Consider the following 21,829-nt stretch of genomic DNA (forward strand, 5'->3'; position numbering starts at 1 on the left):
TTTGATGTCTTAAGACCACTTTATGCACAATAAGGCTAATCGGGACTGGACCACAGTTTAAAGTGGGATCCGAATCACTATGTGTCTCCACCGGGTATCGAACCCGGGACCCCTTGATAATAAGTCGACGACGCTACAACTGCGCCATCGGGAAGGCCCTGAAACGTTACTATTAGGGATGGTGGATCCCATTTAAAACTGTAGATCCAGTACCGATTAGCCTTTCTGTGCATTAAGTGGACTAACAAAAACTCAAATTTCAACTCTAATCTACTTTCTTATTGAAAGTCACCTTGGTGGCTGGGATCGTTGAGTGGTCTACTCACGATTTCAGCACCGAAAGTTCTAGGTTCGAGACGTGGTCTGCATATGGAGGTTTCTTTGTGAGTGTCTGTCCATTAATTTCATCTGATCATGATGCATCCTTGTGGATGGGATTAACGTAATATAAATGCAAGAAATACAAGTCGGTAATGAAACTATACGATTTCATTATTGTGTGTTCAAACAAGAACGACACATTTTCTTCTTTCTAAAATGTAATTAATATGATAATGCCCGATTGAATAAACTGCAAAGTAAAATTCAAGTCAATCAACTCTTGGGAGTTGTGCGTTGATACGCTCAAAGGCGTGTAAAGATTGCCCACGAGGTGGGTGCCGCTACAATTGATGCATTTACAATCACTTTTATTGCAATACCGTTATGCAGTATCTCATTATGGATTCCCATACAAGGCGTACAGTTGCTGCAAAGAATAATGACCACGGTACTTGCGTAACCTCTCGCTTTCGTTCTCCAACCTTTGCATATTTGCACCCTATTGTCAACCTGTAACGGTCTCAGAGGCCACAATGGACTTCGCCACAGAGTCCTTTGCCCACGCCTAACTCAAGAGCAATTGCTAATTGCTTCGCCCATCTTCTCACCGGCTCGCCTTCCTTCTCAATTCGCGCTTCATCTTCAAGCGTGGCCTCTGAACAAAGAACATGTTATTTATCTCTGGACTGCAAATTATCATGGATCAGCTAACCAAGGTTAAGTTTCATCCCTACCAGGAATGGATTTAACAAACTTAACATTCACTTCTCTTAAAGCAAAATTTTATATTAAGGTAAAAAATAATACTTTAGGAATACTTTTAAGTGAACTTGTGCAAAATTTCATTATAATATCACGCCAAGCTGAAACTTAAACATTGTGTGAACTTTTTGAACACCCTTTGACGATTAAGGTTCAAAAAATATGTTAGTGTGTGAGAATTAATGTAAACAATGGTTTCCTATGATTATCACGAAACGAAAAGCATGAATTCAGCTTATTCTTAAAGTATCTCACTGACATGGTGCAATACATACAGTCATCGGGCACTTTTGTTTTGGAAATTTCGTGTGATATGGGTTCAAGACCCTCACAAAGTTACATAAAATTGGGTTTCCAAATTGCAACTTTCCTAGGATAATTGAAGATAAGTTAAGCCCTCTGTAGTAAATGTATTTTTTTTAAATGTTAAAATAATAAAAATTATTAATCTCCAGAAAATCAATGGTTTCCATGTGACGTCATCCAAGCGCGTTTGTTAATATCCAGCAAAGCTCCACCTATATAAATTTCACCTCCCTCACTGCTATTTTTATAGTAATATGTCAATAGTAGAACATGGAATAAGTGAGTATTGTATAGGAATGGAAAGTTCCAATACTTCCCACCGGTGTATCTTCGTCATGCAGTTTATAAGAATGCACAAAAGAAGACAAAATTTTCTTTGTTTTAAGAGAGTGAAATGCAATACGAGTGGCAGGCTTGCCAGCATGACTAGGAGGAGAATATATAATTTGCAAGGAAGGTATTAGTTTATTAAAATGAATGATAGGGTGGTGTAGTTATGTAACTGGAATTTTAATGTATTTATGTTATTTTTTCGTGATTGCTCATTAACATTACGCCTACTGTCTCCCCTCAAAAAAGCTCACCGGAAAATGTTTTATAACAATGCATAACTAACACTTTGTGTGTTATTATATAAAACACTTACTGTGTATTTTATTTATATTTCTAGAGCATATATTTATTTTTGAAAACACTATCAAATAGTCGTTGTCAGGTGATTAAACTAATATATTTATATATTGTCACAGGCCTATCTTTTATAATTTATAAATATCACATGCTACTTACATGAAAATTGATCTGCGAGCGATATAATGGAGAGTTTAACTACTAAGGAAGTATCATCAATAATCTAATGTTATTGTAAGAAACAAAAGTTTAAAAAACAAAAGTGTAAAAATTGGAGAATAGATTCGCAGACACAAAGCGCATACCATAATCTGTGTATGTACGTATCCTCTCTGAATTCAATCTCTTTTTGTCCACTGGGTTCCTGCTTAGCACATAAATCTTACTAGTTGTGCAACGAACACTAAGGGGAAAGTTTATCCATCCAGCAACAACGAGCAATAAAACATTCAGTCGAGAAGTGAAACCCCAAGCGAAGACAAGAATCCGGCGATTCTACCGCCATGCCTCATTTGTTTTTTGTTCCCATCTTTTCTTGTGAAGATTCTTCCTCACGAGAATCGTCATTGTTTTAGATCGCCGTTTAGGAGCCATCTTGATTTCATGTGCGTGACTCCTTTTCTTTCTTCGAATGCTCTGTTCTTTTCTCTTATGCTTTACCTTTCGTCTACTTCTGAAGGTTCATGTGTTCTGGCTTTCTCTGCTTAATAACTGCTTTCTTCATTGTCTTTCTTCGGCCTTTGTTGTCTCTAGGTCATTCATTTATGAAAATCACTGTTCCTATTATTGTTGCATATTACAGAATGTGTTACGATCTAGTGAAAATGTATACCAGAGTTCTGATGCGATCCTTAGAATTTGTAAACGTTCAGCTGTTGCATTAATTTGGTGGAAGAGGTGATATGATTGGTCGCTACGTGAGTATGTTTCCTACACGTGACAGCAGCCGCTTCGCGTAACCAATCAGATACGAATATTCTTTCAGTGCTTCTTTTCAGACCGGAAATAAACACGACTCCACTACAGAGACATACATTTAAATGTCAGACAATTCTGTTATTGTATTATGTTATTTAACGTTACTTTTTCTATATCCTTGGTTAAACGCGACGATGGGGGTGAGTTACGAATAAAATAGACGAAAGAAAATACTCAATACTGCGACTCGAATCCTGAACTCTCGTTAGCGAAATAATTGTTTCCTTTCGAACCCAATTACCTGATTGAGTTTGTTGTTAAGATCACTTTATGCACAGAAAGGTTTTTCAGGACAGGACCTATAATTTATAGTAGGATCCGAACCACTGTGTGCCTCCACCGGGTATCGAAACCGCAACTCCTGGATTGCCAGGCAACGACGTTACACCATGTGGGAGGCCCGAACCCTCAATATTAAAGGGGTGTAAGAGACACCTAAATGCCAACCTCACTTCCACCCTCTGGCGTCTGGATCCATTACCAGTGTAATCCTCTATGCGGCCCGTGTTGTGTGCTGTCCATATGTGTTTGTGATTGTCTTATCACCATTTGGCATTCATACTTATTTCCGCGATTAGCCAAAAGTGGCAGAAATGCGAAGTAAAATAAATCAAATCAAATCCTCAATTTTGAATCCCATACAAGAATGTCTAATTATTTTTTAGTTTGATGGTTTAAGCATTTATGTACCATAACTGTAGCTTGTATAGGGAAGGACGTTTTTAGGGGGGTTGAGGGGGTCTGGACCCTCCCCGAAAGACTTACCAAGTACTAAAATTAAATAATCAAAATATACTTTTTTAGCATTTGTTGTATAATCGATGGTTATTTATTGGAAGGCAAGGATTTGGGATCATACGGCTTTGAAGGGCTGTTCCAAAGATTTATGCACACAACTACTTTTGATAATATGCATAAAATATTACTCAGGAACTTTACTTTTATTCAAATGTATCTAACTCCTTTTTTGTTATTAAATAAATATTCAGTTTTTATCTATTTGACATTAATTTTCTTGCTAGAGCTGTTGTTTTTTTACAAATTTTGACGATCTTAACTACTCGTAAGCTAGATAATGAATACGTGGTGTTACATCTCTTGTGTACCATCTTTTTCCCTATTCATGTAATAATAACAATACAATATTAATTAATTTACATATTGAATTAGTTTTATTTTAATTTTATTAAATATAATTATTCTAATATATTATTATTATTAAGACTTGAGACACTTGTTCACACACACCCTCCCCGAAATGTATTTCTAGATACGTGCCTGCTTGTAGGTGAAAGAAAATGACGAACTTTGTGTCACATGAGTCTCTTGAATATGGTAAGAAAAATCCTCCTTGGTAGTGAGATAACAGATAACAGGGGAGACAGAGATGAACAAAAGAGAAGGAAACACGTGGATCTGAAAGACACGTCCCGAGAATCCAAAATCGCTTGAGAGGACGCCAGAGGGCATTGTCTCCGCACAGGAAGCAAGACGTGTGACTTTTTGGAAACTCACGTAGGAGACGCGACAGAAGACACCGGGTACTCCCATCTCAAGATGCAATGATTCATTGGAAGAAAAACCTCTCAGTAAATCCACACACGCGCCCAAACCTCTACCGGATGTGTGCGAGGGGGTCACATCCGTTGAGTATGGAGAGGCAGCCGTCCGAGGCAAGAAAACGAGGGTGGGAACTCACCTGTGACGCAAATGGACAAAAGATTTAAGTAAGGCACAAGGGAATAGCTTAACACAATTTAGAGGGGCAGCCGACTTGGATGACTGTTATAAGAAACGTTTTGGCCAAACGCGCGAAAATCCAACGAATAGCGATCGAGCTCTGTTGTCAAATTTTCATCTATTTATTGATGGGGTGGAGACAGTGGTGGATCCAGGAATGCTACTTGGGAGGGGCGATTTTGACACCGAAGTCCATTCTAACAAATATTTACATAGTTTATATGTATGTATGTGTGTATGTGTGTATAAAGATACAACGAAAAGTGGGAAAACGAAGAAACAAGGACCTTTCTCTAGAATCATGTCGCCCTCGTTGAACCAGCAAAATGTAAAAATGTACATTAAACATTGGGGTCATGCTTTATTTATTTAATTTTGATTTGAGATATACATTATTACCAGAAGACATTATTACTCAGTACAGACTTAGGAAGTCGATATTACAATATTTACAAAATATCCATCATAACCATTAATTATGAAATGAATTAAGGATACCTTACGTATACAATACCGAGATACAAATAAAATGTAGATTTAATAGAATGTATGCAAAAACCTAGTCTAGGCGGGAGGGGTGATCGCCCCCATCGTCCTCCCCATGGATTCGCGCCTATGTTGAGAGGGAAAGAAGAAGGTAGATAACGTATAGTTGTTGGGGTTAGTTTGCTGTTCGGTTTGGCAACAGCGCGACCGTTCTCCAATCGAATCGCAGAATGCTCAACCGCCTACCTAGTTGGCGCTCTTATAGTGCAACGCCTCCAGACTGCTTTGCTTTGCCTAATCGTGACTATTCAAGTGTCGCTACTTTCTGTTACTTGTAGCGTTTCTTTCTTATCTAGTCGTGACTCTGTGACTCGTAAGACACAACTTTTCCACTGCCACTTCACCCTACCGTACGAGCCAATCAAACATAGCATAAGTTGACTAAAGTTGATTGGCCTCTCCCACGTGCGCGTTATTACGTCAAACGCTTGGCGAGAAATGAAGACAGACATATATTCAATAAGTTCGGTAACAGACACTGTGTGAATGACTTTTATGAAATATGAATGTATATAGCAACGTTAAGTATCGTGTAATGACTTACCTATACTTGCATTACCACATTATTATCCGAAACTATAAATTTCTCCTCTCAACTGTTTACCAAGTGCTTTCTTCTTGCGGACATTATTTTTTCCATGGTATTAAGTCATTACAAATAAAATGTAAACACTTCGTACCCAGCAACTTTATTTCGTGTTTACCCTTTGCAAGTGGAATACGTACATTTTTAAATATACACATGTGTAAAATTTGTACAATACTCTACAGAAATTTCGAACAGTTTCTTCTTTATTATTAAAGGAACCATGAACTTCGTGCACACGTACATATTTGAAGATTATAAAAATGGTTCCATTCCTTATTTTTTAAAAAATATTGAGTGATTGCTCTGTAAAATTATTCCATCATTAATCCATACAAAAAAATTAAATTTCTGCCAACTTTTAAAAAATAGTAACTACACAAGTGTAATTCAATTTCTCCAAAATAACAACTCGAAAATATATTGAAACATTACTTTTGAAAAGTTCGGCTTGAAAAATGTCTTCTAGAGGTCTAGACCGAAAAAGTTCCAAAATTAGAATGCTTTCCCATGCAAAGTTTATTTCGTGACTGCAGTCACACGCAAAGAATAACATGTTGTGTTGTGTACATACAAATTGTGGATCTTGGGTACGAATGCCGTTATATTCCTGTGCTTTACCCTTCAGTTAACTATTGCCGGAGGTGTCCATGTGAATTTCAAAGATTCCGCAATGATGTAATTTTTATCTCCTGAATGCGGAAGTAGGATATGTTGACAATTCCTCCCCCTTCTCAGAAAATTCGCCGTGGGTGCAATTTTCTGCACGCCTTAGAAGTAACCTTTGTTGCTTGGTTCTGGAAACACTGAGTTCGTTTAGTGCCCTTTGAGCGACGGAAATTACAGCCTCCGCAATGAAAGGATTCGCCGTATATAGCGGGACTTTGAAGGGAAAAGTGCTCGCGATTACAGAGACACAAGTGTCATCGTGTACATTGTTCAGCTGTAGGCAGTCAATGTTGCCAACTATAGGATTAAGTGACCAAATTCAGTACCACAGCTCCAAAACCACGAATCATGCTTCTTTGACCAGATTGAAAAAGATTGCAAGATAAACGACGGACTCCTTAAAAAAACAATAATAAGCTAACCCCTCCCCCTTTAAGGAAAGTCCTGAGAACAAGACAGGTAGAGAGGAAGCTATGCATCAACAGTAAGAAGTAAGAAGTAATAATTGGTCGTCGTCCTGTAATCAAAGGACCCCTGGGTTCGATGCCCGGTGAAGGCACGTAGTGTTTAGAATCCCACTTTAAACTGTATATCCATTTCCGATTAGCCCATCTGTGTATAAAGTAAACTTGAAGATCAAAATTTTCGAAATTATTGCAATATATGCAACGGAAGTTTTGCAGCCAATCATTCACACCATTCCCTTGGCTGTATAGTGATATCTTCATTAGCGACTTCTATTATAGATTCTGTAGTGACAAAAAAAGTGTGTATTGCATACAGGGTGTCCATATGGGTTGCGGAATATTCAATGTACGGTTAAACGGCGTCATGACGTGGAGGCTCTTGGCGAAAAAGCAAACCAGGACTGTCTTTTTGCGAGTCTCCAGCTTATCGCTCATGAAAATTCCTGCACCCAGTGGTGCAATACCTTGAGTTCTATTAGTATTATGTCACGCAAGGGCGTGAACTTTTCCAAGGTCAACGAAGTGAACAACCTCCCTCCCATCCAGTACACTGAAACACCACAGTGCGTTCGTACAAGCTAACGACGCTCTTGCATTTTGACTCGCAGTCAGTATAGCCATCTGTTGGGATTGTCCTGTGATATGTCCTCATGTGATGCTGATGAGTACCTCCATACCCCCAGCTTGTATCATAAGTATGGCGATATTAGTTCTAATCTTTAAAGTTCAACTCCGCAAAATTGCCACCTTGGTGGCCGAGCGCGTTGATTGGTAATCTCACTTTCTCAACAACAAATGTTCCAGGTTCGAGTCCTGCTCTGGACATTGGTTTTCTCTTGTGAGTGTCCTTTCACCAATTTCATCTAAACATGATTCATGGCCATCGTCGTGATTAGTCAAAAGTGGCAGAAAAGCTACTTAAAAAAAGACGGTTCGAAAACATCTCCCAACATGAGTTTTAACCAGTCCCTGATGCTGATGTACCAATTAAAATTTTAAATTGCTCAATCAACATTACGGATGCGTCTTTGGTCACGTGACTTTAGGTTGTACAATTAATCTTACCAAAAATGTACTTTTCGTTCATTCTTTCCGGACCACCTAGCACCGAGGAAGGAAACATGATCTGGCCATACTGACCACAGTGTGAAGCTCATTGATCCTCAACTTTCAAAGCGAGGAATCCGTTATGTTTTCCCACAGGAAGACAAGCAAATCGTGTTCCGTTTTTCACTTTTTTTTTATTCGAGTTCAATGCCACAACTGAAGCCCATTGGGAACCTAAAGTGGCTGTATTCTTTGCTCTTTTGTTCCCGCGTGTACCTGCATGAATCGGCACGTGCTCCCGCCAAACAATGGCGCTGTGAATAGCGGCCCTTATTCACGTGCCTGAAACATGAGAGGGAACAAGACAAAAGTTGGTTGACCGCCGGAACACGGAAACGAACCACTTCCCTTGCAAACCCGTGTAGTCTCATCCCAAAGTGCGAACAGTTCCGGGACTGATGGTTATCGCAACAATGGGTAATCTTCCTGTTGTCATATCGCACCTGCGTATCGTTTAATGTTCCCATCGCTACTGTGTCTCTTTCCAGCTACTCTGAAGCTAATCGTCGGTGCATGCAGCAGGCTTGTGAACATATGTTTCTTCTTAGGTGTTGAAACGGACAGTGAGTAGTGTATTATGTTAACGAATCTCTGTATTCAGGATCTACGAGGTTCTGTGCACGCATTATAACTGTTATTTGACTCTTCTCTGTATTCTACAAGTAAGAAAGAGAAGAACCAATCAGATAGCACCTGAGAGTTGGAACTAGAGTTTATACATCAAATGTTTCTGCTGGAAAAGCAAACTATGGTTCCGATTATTTATTTACAAATTGCTTCTTACATAAGTAAGGACACCTTGTTATTTTGTGTCTTCTCTTAACACGTTTTTTCAAACTTCCAATGAATAATTTCTTATTCTTTCTTCATTTCCTCACAGATAGGGATTTGACTGAACCTACAACCTTCACTCACAAAATCACTATTTGTGCAATAATAATATATAATATATATGGAATAACAAATAAACAAACACACACAAACATATATATGATTCTGGGAAACGAAAGACTAATTTGTATATAGCTCATCATGATAACGAATATGTATATTGTAATAATCGTAAATTAAATCTGAATTTTTTTATTGCTACTGCCAAGAGTAACAAAGGTAAAGTGTTCCCCTGTGCTTAGCACCACGCCATGAAGGCGTATAGGGGGTGTGGGGGTAACGCCCCACACTTTCTTGATCCGGTCGTGAGTGGGGGTGATGTGATCAGCATCACGCCCCTGACCGCCTTTACCCCCCAGGGTTTCCCCCAGGTACCCATTTTATTTGACGCTGGGTGGACGCCGGGGCCGCTTCCATCGTTAGAAAAGTTCCCGGATTTGAACCGGCCGGGGATCGAACCCGGGACCTTTAGCATGGTAGTCAGACGCGTTACCGACTGAGCCACCGCGGCCACCCAGAGTAACGGAATACCGAATATTGAAAGCTATATTTTCAACAATAATATTTTAATCTATTATATTTACTATAATATAGTTTGTTGAATGCTTTTATCAGTAGTCGAATTATTTATCAATAATTAATTATATTATCATTATATTAACATTCTTCATTCCCCCCAAAAATTCCGACTTCGTGTAGGAGTGACTTCGCATTTCTGCCACTTTTGGCTAATTGCGAACATGAGGATGAATGGTGGTAAGGTGAAAGAGATGTACGGACAATCACAACAACACAAAGGATAGAACAAAACACGAGCTCCATTGAGGATTATACTGGTCGTAAGTCTAGACAGCAGAGCCTCGCTAGTCTGCAAAATGCAGTCCAGTGTATAGTACGTGGAAGTGAGGTTGCCATTTGGGTTGAAAGGGTCACCCATTACACTCCAATATAAATATGAGCATTAAAATAAATTGTTTTGTATCATTGCAATAAGAAACCCTTTGTCAGTAACTTTAAATAAATATTGGATGTATTTTATGGCTTCAAGTATTGGGTTAAGTTCTGGGGATCCGCAAAAATATGTTATGCCGACAGCTTGTATGTAATGCAAAACCGTGTCGCTGTATGCAAGAATTCGCTACTGCAAACAAAACAAAACTGTTCCCTGTTTCTACTTCGCCATATAATTGCAGGGAATTATGGGAAGGCTATGATGGAGAAACTATGCTCAAGTGCCGTCAGCTCAACTTCAGAAAAGCGGGAACCCCCCACACACATGCACGTTCACCCAATACGACACATGCACGGCATAAACCAGCCTCCCACTCAACACCATGGAAAGGAGTACACGGGGTTTCTTATGTAACACATTCGCTCCGCGACTCGCACGTCCACGCGCGCGGTGCAGTGTGGGAAATCGGTGCGAATGTTCCATTTGGCATCTGCTGCAAAGCATGATGGGAAATTTGAATATTGCAAGTACGGTACACGATTCGGAATGAAAGAAAGAATAAGAGTCATAAACCTTGAAATGGATTTATTAGCGTGGTTAAATTCTCTCGACCTTTATCTTTTTCATTTCGACGTAAATAGTAATTATCTTTCCCACGTTTACAATATGGCGCCATGCTTCAGTGTCCTTTCTCTGTGCACATTGAGTAAGAACACACTGCAGCCTAACATGTATACTTGCGTAGGGTCCGAGCTTTTGTTGAATAAATACAGGTTGCCCCATTCAGTGTGGGTATTACATTTATTATTTTTGGAGTTGGGTTTGAGTTTAAGTTTTGTTTTAAGTCTACTATTATGCACAGATAGGCTAATTGGAACTGGACCTACAGTTTAAAGTGGGATCCGATCCGAACTACTACATACCTCCATAGGGTATCGAACCTGGGAACACTCGGTTACAACCTGCTGATATTACCACTACGGCATCGGGGAAGCACTTTTTGGAGTTGGGGAATTCATTGCTGAATCCAGGAGTAAACACGAAAGACACGTTGAAAATTCAAGCACATCAGATTGAATACCACATATTACCAACAACTTCTCCCTTTTTTCCGTTTTTCACTATCTGCAATAGGAGTTTTCCCGTGGTGCTCGACTTTTGAATTACCCTATATTATTCATGTAGTATAAACAGCCTACAGCGGATCATCGTATAAACTTCCACAGTAAGGAACACAAGTTTTCTTAACTTTTTTTTTTTTGATGGCTCGTTATCAAAACGGGATTTCTTACCTGAATATACGAGTTACGTCATACATAAGTCATGGCAACTACTTTTTTTTCGCGAGAATGTAGGACCGGCACAAATTTCGAAATATACAAATGGAAGAGGACAGTGTACAATCACAAAGATTATGTTTGAAGAAGTCGAATAGTAATATATATTTGCGTTCGCCTCACTAAATTTTTCAATATCGTACTTAAGTCTGAAACGAGACCAAGACACTAAGTCTGGCTCTCGTCTCGATTGTACAGATGACTGTCTCGTTCTCGTCTAGATTTTTACAAGACCATCTCGTACTCTGTTAGATCCCTAACCAGTAACCGTAAGCCAAACACTTAAGATATTGTTGAATACTTCTTGATAATAAAATGGGTATATGCTGCCAATTTCACAATTGTGTTTAAAATGTGACTTTTATATTGCTGGTGGGGGTCTAAAAGTACTCCTTTATAAAGCTTATCTACGATATGGCCGCTGATTACAACTATATGTTCGCTTATTTAGAGCCTATTTGATAATTAAAAAAAAAAAACATCGATGCTTTTGAGGCACCCTGTAGTGTCCGCAGGTAAAATAAAAGTGCACGTGCCAGGGACCGTACACTGGCATAAAAAAAAGAAGAAAATGCGCGTGTTATTTCAAAGGTACCGTACATCCTGCACATCAATCCGATTCCTTGTTGCATCGCCTTTTTTTGTTGTTGACCTCCTTTTGCCAAACTGCCACTTTTCCCCCTGTCGTGTTACGTTACATAGCTCATCGCATATGCAGGAGCGCGAACTGCAAATAATTGAACATGGCCGGACTGTTTACCGCGGGGACATGGAAGGATGAACCACGGACTGAATACTAATCGCCAAAAGGAAGACAATTGCCTGATGCAAGAAGCCATTGTTGGCTTATCTTGCCTTCTTTCCACTCCCGCACTTCCAGATATCGTAGTATCAGCCACGTGGTAGCAACCTTTGATTTTCTGGTAAATAAAATTAAAGTTGGAAGTCCGAATAAAGACTTTGGAACACTTAAAAGCCATGAGTAGCAATCAGCAAGAAAGTAAAAAAATAAATATACAACCAAAACGCACTGGTTCTCCAGGAAATAAACCTTGAAGAGATTGGTCAAAATATAATTCAAGATGGCGTACTATTTCAAGATGGAGATAGGTTATATCCGTTATTTCCAAGGCTGTAGTAAATCGAATAGCTGATTCCGGACAAGAACTATATAATCTGTGGTAAGAATAGTCCACAGATAATTTCATTTTCTTCTCTGACGTTGTTTCGCCAAATGTCTCATTATTATTTCAGCACTATAATTACCGTATTATTTTTACTTACTTTACCTCCAGGAGGGTTCAATTTTTCGGAATGACATCAACATTAGGCAAGCCCACGTACCTGGCGACCCGTGTGGTGAAATTGAGATAAGAAACTATACTTTGACCTTCCTACTCCCCACCACCACCAAAAAAATGTTTTACACAATGATACGTAGATATGTATTCTAAGCTCGTCGTGCAATATTATTATTTGCATTGTGTTATATTCTAAACTCAATATTTTTCATACAAGGTTGTTCCGTTGACCACTTCTGTTCAATCTTCGTTCATACTCGAATGACTATATTTCTGTTTTCCAAACACGAACAAAGCACTGTTCAAATTTCCCATCGTTCCTTTCTACCTAAAAATCTTTTACAACAGTCGTTATCCCAGCATTCAATTGTTTAGAAAAGTTGGCGCCATCTGTTGAGCAAGTGTTTATTTAGAAGATCTTTCGAATTCAACACTGAATAATCGTTTTGTGATGTGCAATCGGTGCATAAAACTTAATTTTACAATGTGTCCAATGACGTGTTCAGTTTTCGAAAAGTTGTGATTAGAAGGAGGTATGGTTTCCATTAGGATTCACATTCATTATTTGATTAGCAGAACCAATTAGATCATGCAATTGCAATTGAGAATATAAAGAAAAATACATTTCTTTCTGGAACAAGCTGGTTGACGTTATAAACGAAGTATGGTTAAGGTTGTGAAAATCGAGACATTACTAAATTATATCATGGAAAAGAATGCAGTAAGGAACAATATCGAACAACGGTTTGTGAGAAAAGTCCTTTGTCATTGCTAGTTAAATATTTGAAAATTTTAATTACACTGGTTCTCTAGATATTCGTGAACAAAATATATCACGTAAGCCTAACGCAGGCATCAAGAAGACACGAAGAAGGGTATATCCCCTTAAGTTTTGATGACGATATGAGATCTGCAATTCAACCAGCTGTTAGTTTGGCACGCACAAATACTCCAACAGTCCTGGACCGAAATCGAAAGGACGCACCGAATGAGGAAACAAATCTAGCAAATTCACAATAGGCGTGTCTTCAGAAGGCACACCCTTCCGCCTCGGGCCTCTGATTATTCCTGTAGAGTGCGTGCACACGCCTGCGTACACACATGCCGTATAAGCGTGTGTATGTGTAGAACTCGCTTGGTCTCTCCTCTTGCCAAAGTCTTTCAACATGTCGCGACATTTTCACATCACAATTTATGATCGGGTCTCTCTTATCGCACAACACTTCGGCAACCTTGCGTTCTGACGTCAGACGAGGAATGCCTACGTTGTTAGGTATGTTTGGTTTGGTTCTCTTAGCATAAATGCACTTTAAATGTATTATGAGAACCAAACCTAACAAGCCTAAACAAACAATTTACGCATTTAGTCTATCATGGAAAGCATTTCACGGTGACGTTAGAACGCAAGGTTGCCTTAGCGTTGTGCGAAATGTAGACCCTTTATGATCTGGCTAACTTAATCATTTATGGGCTCCATCTTGAACTTGTTTTCGTTCTCCTGCTCCAGAGATGGCTGGGACAGGGTATAGTTTCAAAGAAATTAAGGACTAAAAGTGGTAAACGTTGTAAGTGCCAAAAGCGAAAGTGTTGGGAATCGCAGTGTTCCGCACATCAGCCCGTAAGAACGTGCACACTAGTGACCTCTTTAAACGCCCTTTGAACTATTTAGAGGGCTACCAACAACATTTCACGTTTACCACATTATAAAGCATGGCACATTTCATAGTTTAACGTGGAAAACGGTGTTTGAATTATTGTGCCACTTACAGAGTTTACCAATTTTAGTCTTCAATTGCAATCGACTGACCCCGTATTTGGAAGAAGAAAATACAAAAATAAATAAACAAGATGCCGGGATAATATAATTTCAAAGTCACTCATCAAGCAGGATCTCCTACTTCGTGTTCTTGCCCCCTATATCCTATCTGGAATATCGGGTCTCACTTATCGGACACCGTATTGAATTCCGTCGTCTACTGACGTCACGATAAATATTCTTGTTATTAGGTTAGGCATGTTTAGTTTAGAGCTCTTAGCATAAAAATTGCCCTTTTGGTCAAGCTCCGAGAAACTGCAGTGTATTTATGCTAACAGAACTAAACCTAACAACGAAGTCACTCCGCAGTAGACGACGGTGTTCAATACGGTGTGCAATACGCGAGACCCCTGGAAATGTCGGATCATCGGCGTACGGCTTGTAAAAAAAAAAAAAAGAGTTTCCTAAAAGCTTGGCAACCCATTTTACTCTTCTGTCGTGCAGAGTTGCGAACACGGCAGGGGCACGGGCTTTGTTGCCTTCCAGTCGCCAATTCGAAACAGCACAAAAATTTGTAATTTCTTTTTTAATAACGTGAGATTGATTTGAACACGTTTTACTAAAGAGAGACTTTGACTGAAACAAAATGCTCAAGCTCGTATACTGAACAATCATAATTTAACTCGTAATATGCCCCAAAAGTTCCGGAAAACAAGATGATGGTGAAAACACTCCCGTTATTGTATGTAGATTTTTTACGTATATTTCAAACATGATTGTTTAGTGTCTTACAATTATATCTAAGAAAAGACACTACCCGAAGCAACTTTTCATCTGCAAGAAACCATGCCTCTCATCCAGCGTTTCCTGTTTTACAGATTAACCACCCGATATGGTAACTTACCAAAGCGATATATATATATATATATATATATATATATATATATATATATATATATATATATAGAGGGTGTCTCAAAAGTAAAGGCGCAAACTGACACAGGTGAAAGTACACGATAATAGAAGCAAAAAAGTTTCAGTAAACATGGGTCCGCAAACGAGCCGTTTCCGATATAATCGAGAATGTGTGATTACAAGCCGCCACTGACTTCATTGTTTGTAAACGTCGTCCTAGTTGGTAGAATGCTAATAGTACAGTAAGAAAAGTCATTGGAGATCTCATTGCTTTTATTGAACATTCTACTTACATCCTGTTTGATTCCAACGGCACCTCTCAGAAATGTTCTGTTTTGTAAACAGAGGGCAAACCTCGGACTGCGCAAGGAGTAAAGCACTCGGTGTTTACAAAATGCAATCAATGACGGCTTGTACCCACACATTCGCATACATTATTAGCATTTTACCAACTAGGACGACGTTTACAAACAATGAAGTCAGTGGCGGCTTGTAATCACACATTCGCAATTATCTCGAAACGGCTCGTTTGCGGACCCATGTTTACTGAGAGTTTTTTGCATCTATTATCGTGTACTTTCACCTGTCAGTTTGAGCTATTACATATAATGTATGTATGTATGTATGTATGTATGTATGTATGTATGTATGTACAGTCTTGGACACATCTGGCTTGTAACGGCCCAATTGAAAGTAAATAGAGTTTGTTACAACCCAGAAGTGTCCATGACTGTACATATATTTGCAAATCAGGCACGTCTTAGAAGGCTGGTGTGTTAAAATTGTAAGTCACTTTTCGATGTGTAGTTGTTATTTTTCTGTGTTGCCTAACTCTAAGGAGGTGGTAGGAGTTGTCATTAAAAATTTGCTATTAGAATCCACTTATCGCCGTAAAGATAGGCACCACACATAACGCCTTACAGGGTGATCTAGGTGTCAATTTTTCATTGCCGGTGACTGTACCTTCAAATGTAAAGTGGCTAAGTGCTGCATTTAGAATATTCTTTCAGATACGTAATAATAATTCTATATATAATATATAATATTCTCAATTATCAGTTGCTTGTAGGCTGATTGAGTCATCTACCACTCGAGTAATGAATGCAAAGAATACACCAAACCGAGTCGACTGGTTTCAGTTTTCCAGTACATGAAAGAACACTATGCAATCTTGAAATTTTCACGACCTTGCCCTGCTATCTCGAGTGAAAGCCGATTGCAGTAAGCAGCAATGCTCATTTTACATGCAAAAATGCCTACAGTAGTCACGAGCCTTCCGTTCCCAATGTAATTTATTGCCAAACAGAAAACCGTAAACAATATTAACTGCAACATGTCACACTTACTGCTTGGTTGAAGAACCCTGCTGCTATCGCCCATTGAAGGGTAGAACAGGAAAGGAGATGGGAGAAATCACGCGATTATTTCCTTCCTGTCGAATCAGGCTGAATATCATTAGCACACATTCTACTTCGGCTGATTTGTAAATGAGTGTTTATCGAAATCAGAATCCGGTTGTCGCCTTTTCATTTTTGAATTGTTTGTTGTTTGCTTTTTCTTGGCAAATAGCGCAATTCTATCGCGTTATAACTAGGGAACGGAACTTTAGGTAAATAAATGTTTTTTCTGCGATAAGATAGAGACCCTCGTTTTTTGCCAAAATTCTGATCATAGCCTTATATGTCGAAACAGGAAATTTTATTTTACATAAAAACGCATATTTTCCAGTTTTCCGTATGTAAATACATATTTTGCGAATTTTCATTTTAAATACATAAAATCGTTTATTGACTTCAGCTACCTCAAAATCCTCGAAGGAAAATTGTTTATTCTCCGCACCTTTTTCATATCTAAAGTGCTAGGTTTGTTTTGTCTTTGAACACGCTCGCTGGCAGATTTCTGGCGCCTCGCCTACGATCCTATTGGGGGAAAATATTACCCCCACTGGATCTAATGCACAAGTGTCTAAATGTACAGACGTTTTGGGGAAAAACCAAGGTTTTCAAACTTTGTGCCAAATTGCAAGTGTTTTGGAAGGTGAAGTAGAGGAAGTGGAAGCTTTGGAAAACTTCAGCGTTAGTGACATTTCGCGCTTCAAATATGCAAGAATTGTTTCTTGTGACGTGGAGCGATCTTTCTCACAATATAAGATGCTTTTTAGAGATAATCGTCACAGATTTACAATGGAGAATTTGGAAGAAACTATGGTGATCCACTGCAACTCTTCCAAAAAATAGCTCACTAAGAGGTAAGCATTTAGAAACTGATTTCAGGTGTTTAAAATGCATGTAATATTTTGTTTTTGTTACCAAATGTTTTTTTTATTTTTGTCACATATTTTCCTGTTTTTATCACATATTTTCAACATTTATGACACATAAAAAAAATATTTCTGAGTTTTTAGCACATAATGTTCCGTTCCCTAGTTATAACACACAAACTGTAAATTCAGCTTACGTAATTCTCAAGGTTGAGAAGGAAAGTGTGAAGGATCCAATTGAACAATAATGTTCGACTATTGAGTGAAATAAGTTTCTAAAATATAAGGTGATATGCCGTGTTACTCCTGTAGCCATTATAGTCTTTCATTTATTTCATAAAATGTACTAGACCTCCCCGATGGCGCAGTGGTAGCGTTGTTGTCTTGTAATCAGGGGGTCCCGGGTTCGATACCCGGTGGAGGCACATAGTGGTTCGGATCCCACTTTAAACTGTAGATCCACTCCGGATTAGCTTTACTGTGCATAAACTGGACTTAAAACACCAACTCAATCAATCAGTCTATAAATTGTACTACTTGAATGTTATAAAACTTGAACATATTCAAAATTCAGACTATTACCCAGAGTCTGTTCCCGTTTTCATGGTATTCAAGTACGAAATGTTATAAGTGTAAAAACCGTCTCTGATTGCCTCTTAGACCCATAAGAAGGGGATATCCATCCCCCCTCTCATTTAGCAACTATGAAGATAATTTAGCTTATGCTCTAGTTATGATGAGTGAGCTATGATTTCTGTACTTGCGTGTGTGTGTGTGTGTATAATGTGTGTGGGGTGTAAGGAGTGACCCTTTCTGAAAACAACAACATTTCAACCTTCCTTCCACGTAGTAACACCCTGAACTGCATTTTGCAGACTAACGAGAGTCTGGCGTTTTTACTCACAGCCAGTATAATAAATACTCTGTAGGGCTTGTCTTGTGTCGTCCATATGTATTTGTGACCATCCCTTCATTCACTTCATCTTATCATTCATGCTCATCTTTGCAATTAGCCAAAAGTAGCAGAAATGCAAAGTAAAATAAATCCAATCATTCATTCATATAATGTGTGTGTGTGTGGGTGTGATATAAATAAATCTCTCACACTACCCAACTTCAAGGGTCCGCCAGCTCAATTTTCGGTTGGGGGAAATATCAATTTGAATTATACATTCAGTTGATTCATTTGGTTTATTTTACTTCACTGCCACTTTTGGATAATCGCGAAGATGTGGATGAGCAATGATATGATGAAATTAATGAAGGGCCGCTCACAAAGAACACCCACGCCCAAGCAGGGATTCGAACCGGGACCCCTGCCATCGTAGCGGGCTATGCTGACCACTTCGCCAGAGAGGCGAATTCAATTTTCATATCCCATCTGTAAATAGACATGCATAAAAAATATCCATCGTACTCTCTTAGTCCCTTCAGTTTCCTGTTGCACTCCATAAATGTTAATTGAATGCTTAATTTATACCCTGTGGGCTAAATTTATCTTTACATCCCCTAAAAATGTCCTTACACCCCACAGATAGAAAATTCTGTGTAAGTTCCTGCCTGCAATACAATTGCATAGGTAATGTGTCTCTTCGAATGTCTTGTCTTATTGTTAGTTGATTGATTGAATTAGACTATTCCAGACCGGGATTCGAACCCGGGACTCCTGGCGTTGTAGCGCACTGTGCTAACAACTCCGCCACACGACGTAACTACGTACTTATAGACAACGAAAATGAACATAAAAGTAATTTCTTATTGTGCATTATACGCTAATAATAATGACAACTTTCTAGCAAAATTCTCGATGCTTAGCTTTTTACATGATAGCTCCTGCAATTTCGTATACAGAAAATATACACTTTTCCTCGGTGCAAAATAGTGAAAACGAAACACTTCCCTTTTAATACCACATCCTGCAAATTTACTGATAACTTTGCACATAAACCTGCAATTATTGATATCTCGAAATGTGCGTTCTGTTTCGCCATGACCACCGCACCGTAAAGCTTTAGCGGATGTTATTCCCTTCCTAGCATTACGACCTTCGCGAGAAAGTGAGAAAATATAAATGTATACAAGACAGAATTGGATGTTCCCGTGCAGCAGCGGCTCTGCGACGCTTGAAGGAGTTATGAGCTATGTAAGGTTACTTTCACGTAAACTGCATTATAGCTATCTCCACCCTTCTTTGTGAAAGTAGTGTGAAAATGCACCGGGCAGAATTTTGATGTTTATATACATAAATTACGTCGGTTCAGTGTATAAGTTGTTAAATTAGAACCGAAATGCGTGAGTTAGGAATGTTACCGAGAGGAGACCGAGGTCCCCCACCTGTTTAATAATTTGGCTCTTATAGTCGCCTGTCCAGGTTTAGTGATTGTTTCTTGCGAGGTGAAAGAACATAAATAATTTTTATTATATAAAATAATGCAGATAATGTTCTCTGTGCAGTGGTCAACACAATAATACAAGGCAGCAACTGCATTAAGATTATAATTACGCGTATCAATATTGTATTGTTCTCACTATCGAAATACTTTTGTATTCAATGCTTTCGATATGCTGCTTTTTAAAAATCGAATATGCAAATGTACATCAAATAAAAACTTGTGCTTTTGACTTTGATGAAATCCAAAATACAGAATGAAACTTAAAAATTTGATTATATTCTGGCAGGCCTGCTCTGATAAATTTCATGAATATAATATTTAATTGCCTATGTCGGTTCGAAAAATTACTTTAAAAATAAAGTTTCTGTGCGCACACATTCAGAAGCGTTAGAAAGCCATTATGTTTTTATTTATTCGGTGCAGTTGCACATGATATAATCGAAGTGATATTTTTCGGTTGCGTGTAAGTCATATTTTCTGTTTCGGTAATCGATTTGAATTCTGATTCCAATGAAGTTCACAAGATGCAAAAGTTTAGAATAACTTATTTGCTGTATAATTGCATGGAGGTACAAAACTCGACTGTAAGATACACTTTTACTTGAATTTTGCATGTTAGTTTGAAGCTATCACAAATACTATGCGTAACGCAAATGATGAAAGATTGAAAATCTAACAAATAAACATCACCCATTGCTTACTAATTTGATTTATCATATCCATTTGGAGCATAAACCTTGCAAATTTATCCGAGAAAAAGTCTTCCCACGTAGCTTGGTCGCTAGCATCTTAAGAAAATAGACCAGTTCCGTTTACTGCTCAATAACGCCAAACTTACTGATTGTCCTGTGCCCATGTTATTTGAGGGAGACGCATTGCAATGTTTTAGAATTTCCAGTGGAGAAGGGTTCCAACAACTTCTTTAGAAGCATCGAGATTATACACACAAATATTCTTCAAAGGGTAAAGAGAGGGACATGCAATATTCAGAGGGAAGAATTCACTCTACAACAAACTTCCTGACCCTGGGAACACCAAATACGAAGATACAAACTGCTTTCACATATTTTTGTGAAGTATATAATTCCAAAAAATATGTAAAAAAAAAAAAAAAACATGTATGTATAATGTTTCAATCGGAATTACACATAACTTTATCAACAATACTCCCCACTATTTATTAGAGCAGCTCCATTTTATTATACTTCATAAATTGTTAAAATCAAGGAGACTTTTAAAAATTACATAAAAATGTAATTCATTCTTCATTTTTGTCTACATTGAGCTCGCATATACCTGTTGACAAACTAAAACTATTGTACTACATGTAATATCATAGGTTACTTACCGGAGAGAGAGATACAAGTACAGCACCCTTTATCCTTTCGTCTTTTGGAAGTTCCTACACATGTAATCTGCGGGTAGATTAAAAAATTCACTAAACAGCACAATGACGTGCTTTCATCCAAGATCAGTTCGCACTGTGAAATCTTCTGAGGATTGTAAATGTAAAGTTCCCCTCTCTCCGACATACATCAAACACAAAACATTCACAAGTCACATGCTTGCACTGGTACACACACTCACAAACACAACATTGGTGTCTTCTGCTGCTGAACCGGCGAACAGGCCTCAATTCAGTTTTATACAACCTACTTCATGACGTCATTACTGAGGGAGAAGGAGCTACTTGCAGGTGAATGATCTAGGTAAACATGTGCTTGCTTATCCGCATGTAAAATAATGGAAAACGTACTCTTATTCGAAGTATGTATTCTTTTCTTCAATATTTTACTCAAAACAAAGCCAGTCACTCATGTGGTCATAAATGAAATGTCCATATTTACATCAGTCTTTGATATCGGATCCCAAAACAATTACCTGAAGATCCTAAGCACTGTGATACCTGAGA

At 38.4% G+C, this 21,829-nt stretch overlaps 1 protein-coding gene across 1 annotated transcript in view; it reads right to left on the minus strand.

Moving 5' to 3' along the window:
• Positions 1 to 21,522, minus strand: part of pio (zona pellucida domain-containing protein piopio) — a 164,787-nt gene extending 143,265 nt beyond the window's left edge. The window contains exon 1 of the mRNA XM_083142505.1: positions 21,266 to 21,522. Coding sequence (XP_082998631.1) covers positions 21,266 to 21,449 — 184 coding nt within the window. The 5' untranslated portion in view covers positions 21,450 to 21,522. The remainder of the gene's footprint in view (positions 1 to 21,265) is intronic.
• Positions 21,523 to 21,829: the final 307 nt, after the last annotated feature.

Source organism: Lepisma saccharinum, chromosome 21 (assembly GCF_977018435.1).
Source record: "Lepisma saccharinum chromosome 21, izLepSacc3.1, whole genome shotgun sequence".
Lineage (NCBI taxonomy): Eukaryota > Metazoa > Arthropoda > Insecta > Zygentoma > Lepismatidae > Lepisma > Lepisma saccharinum.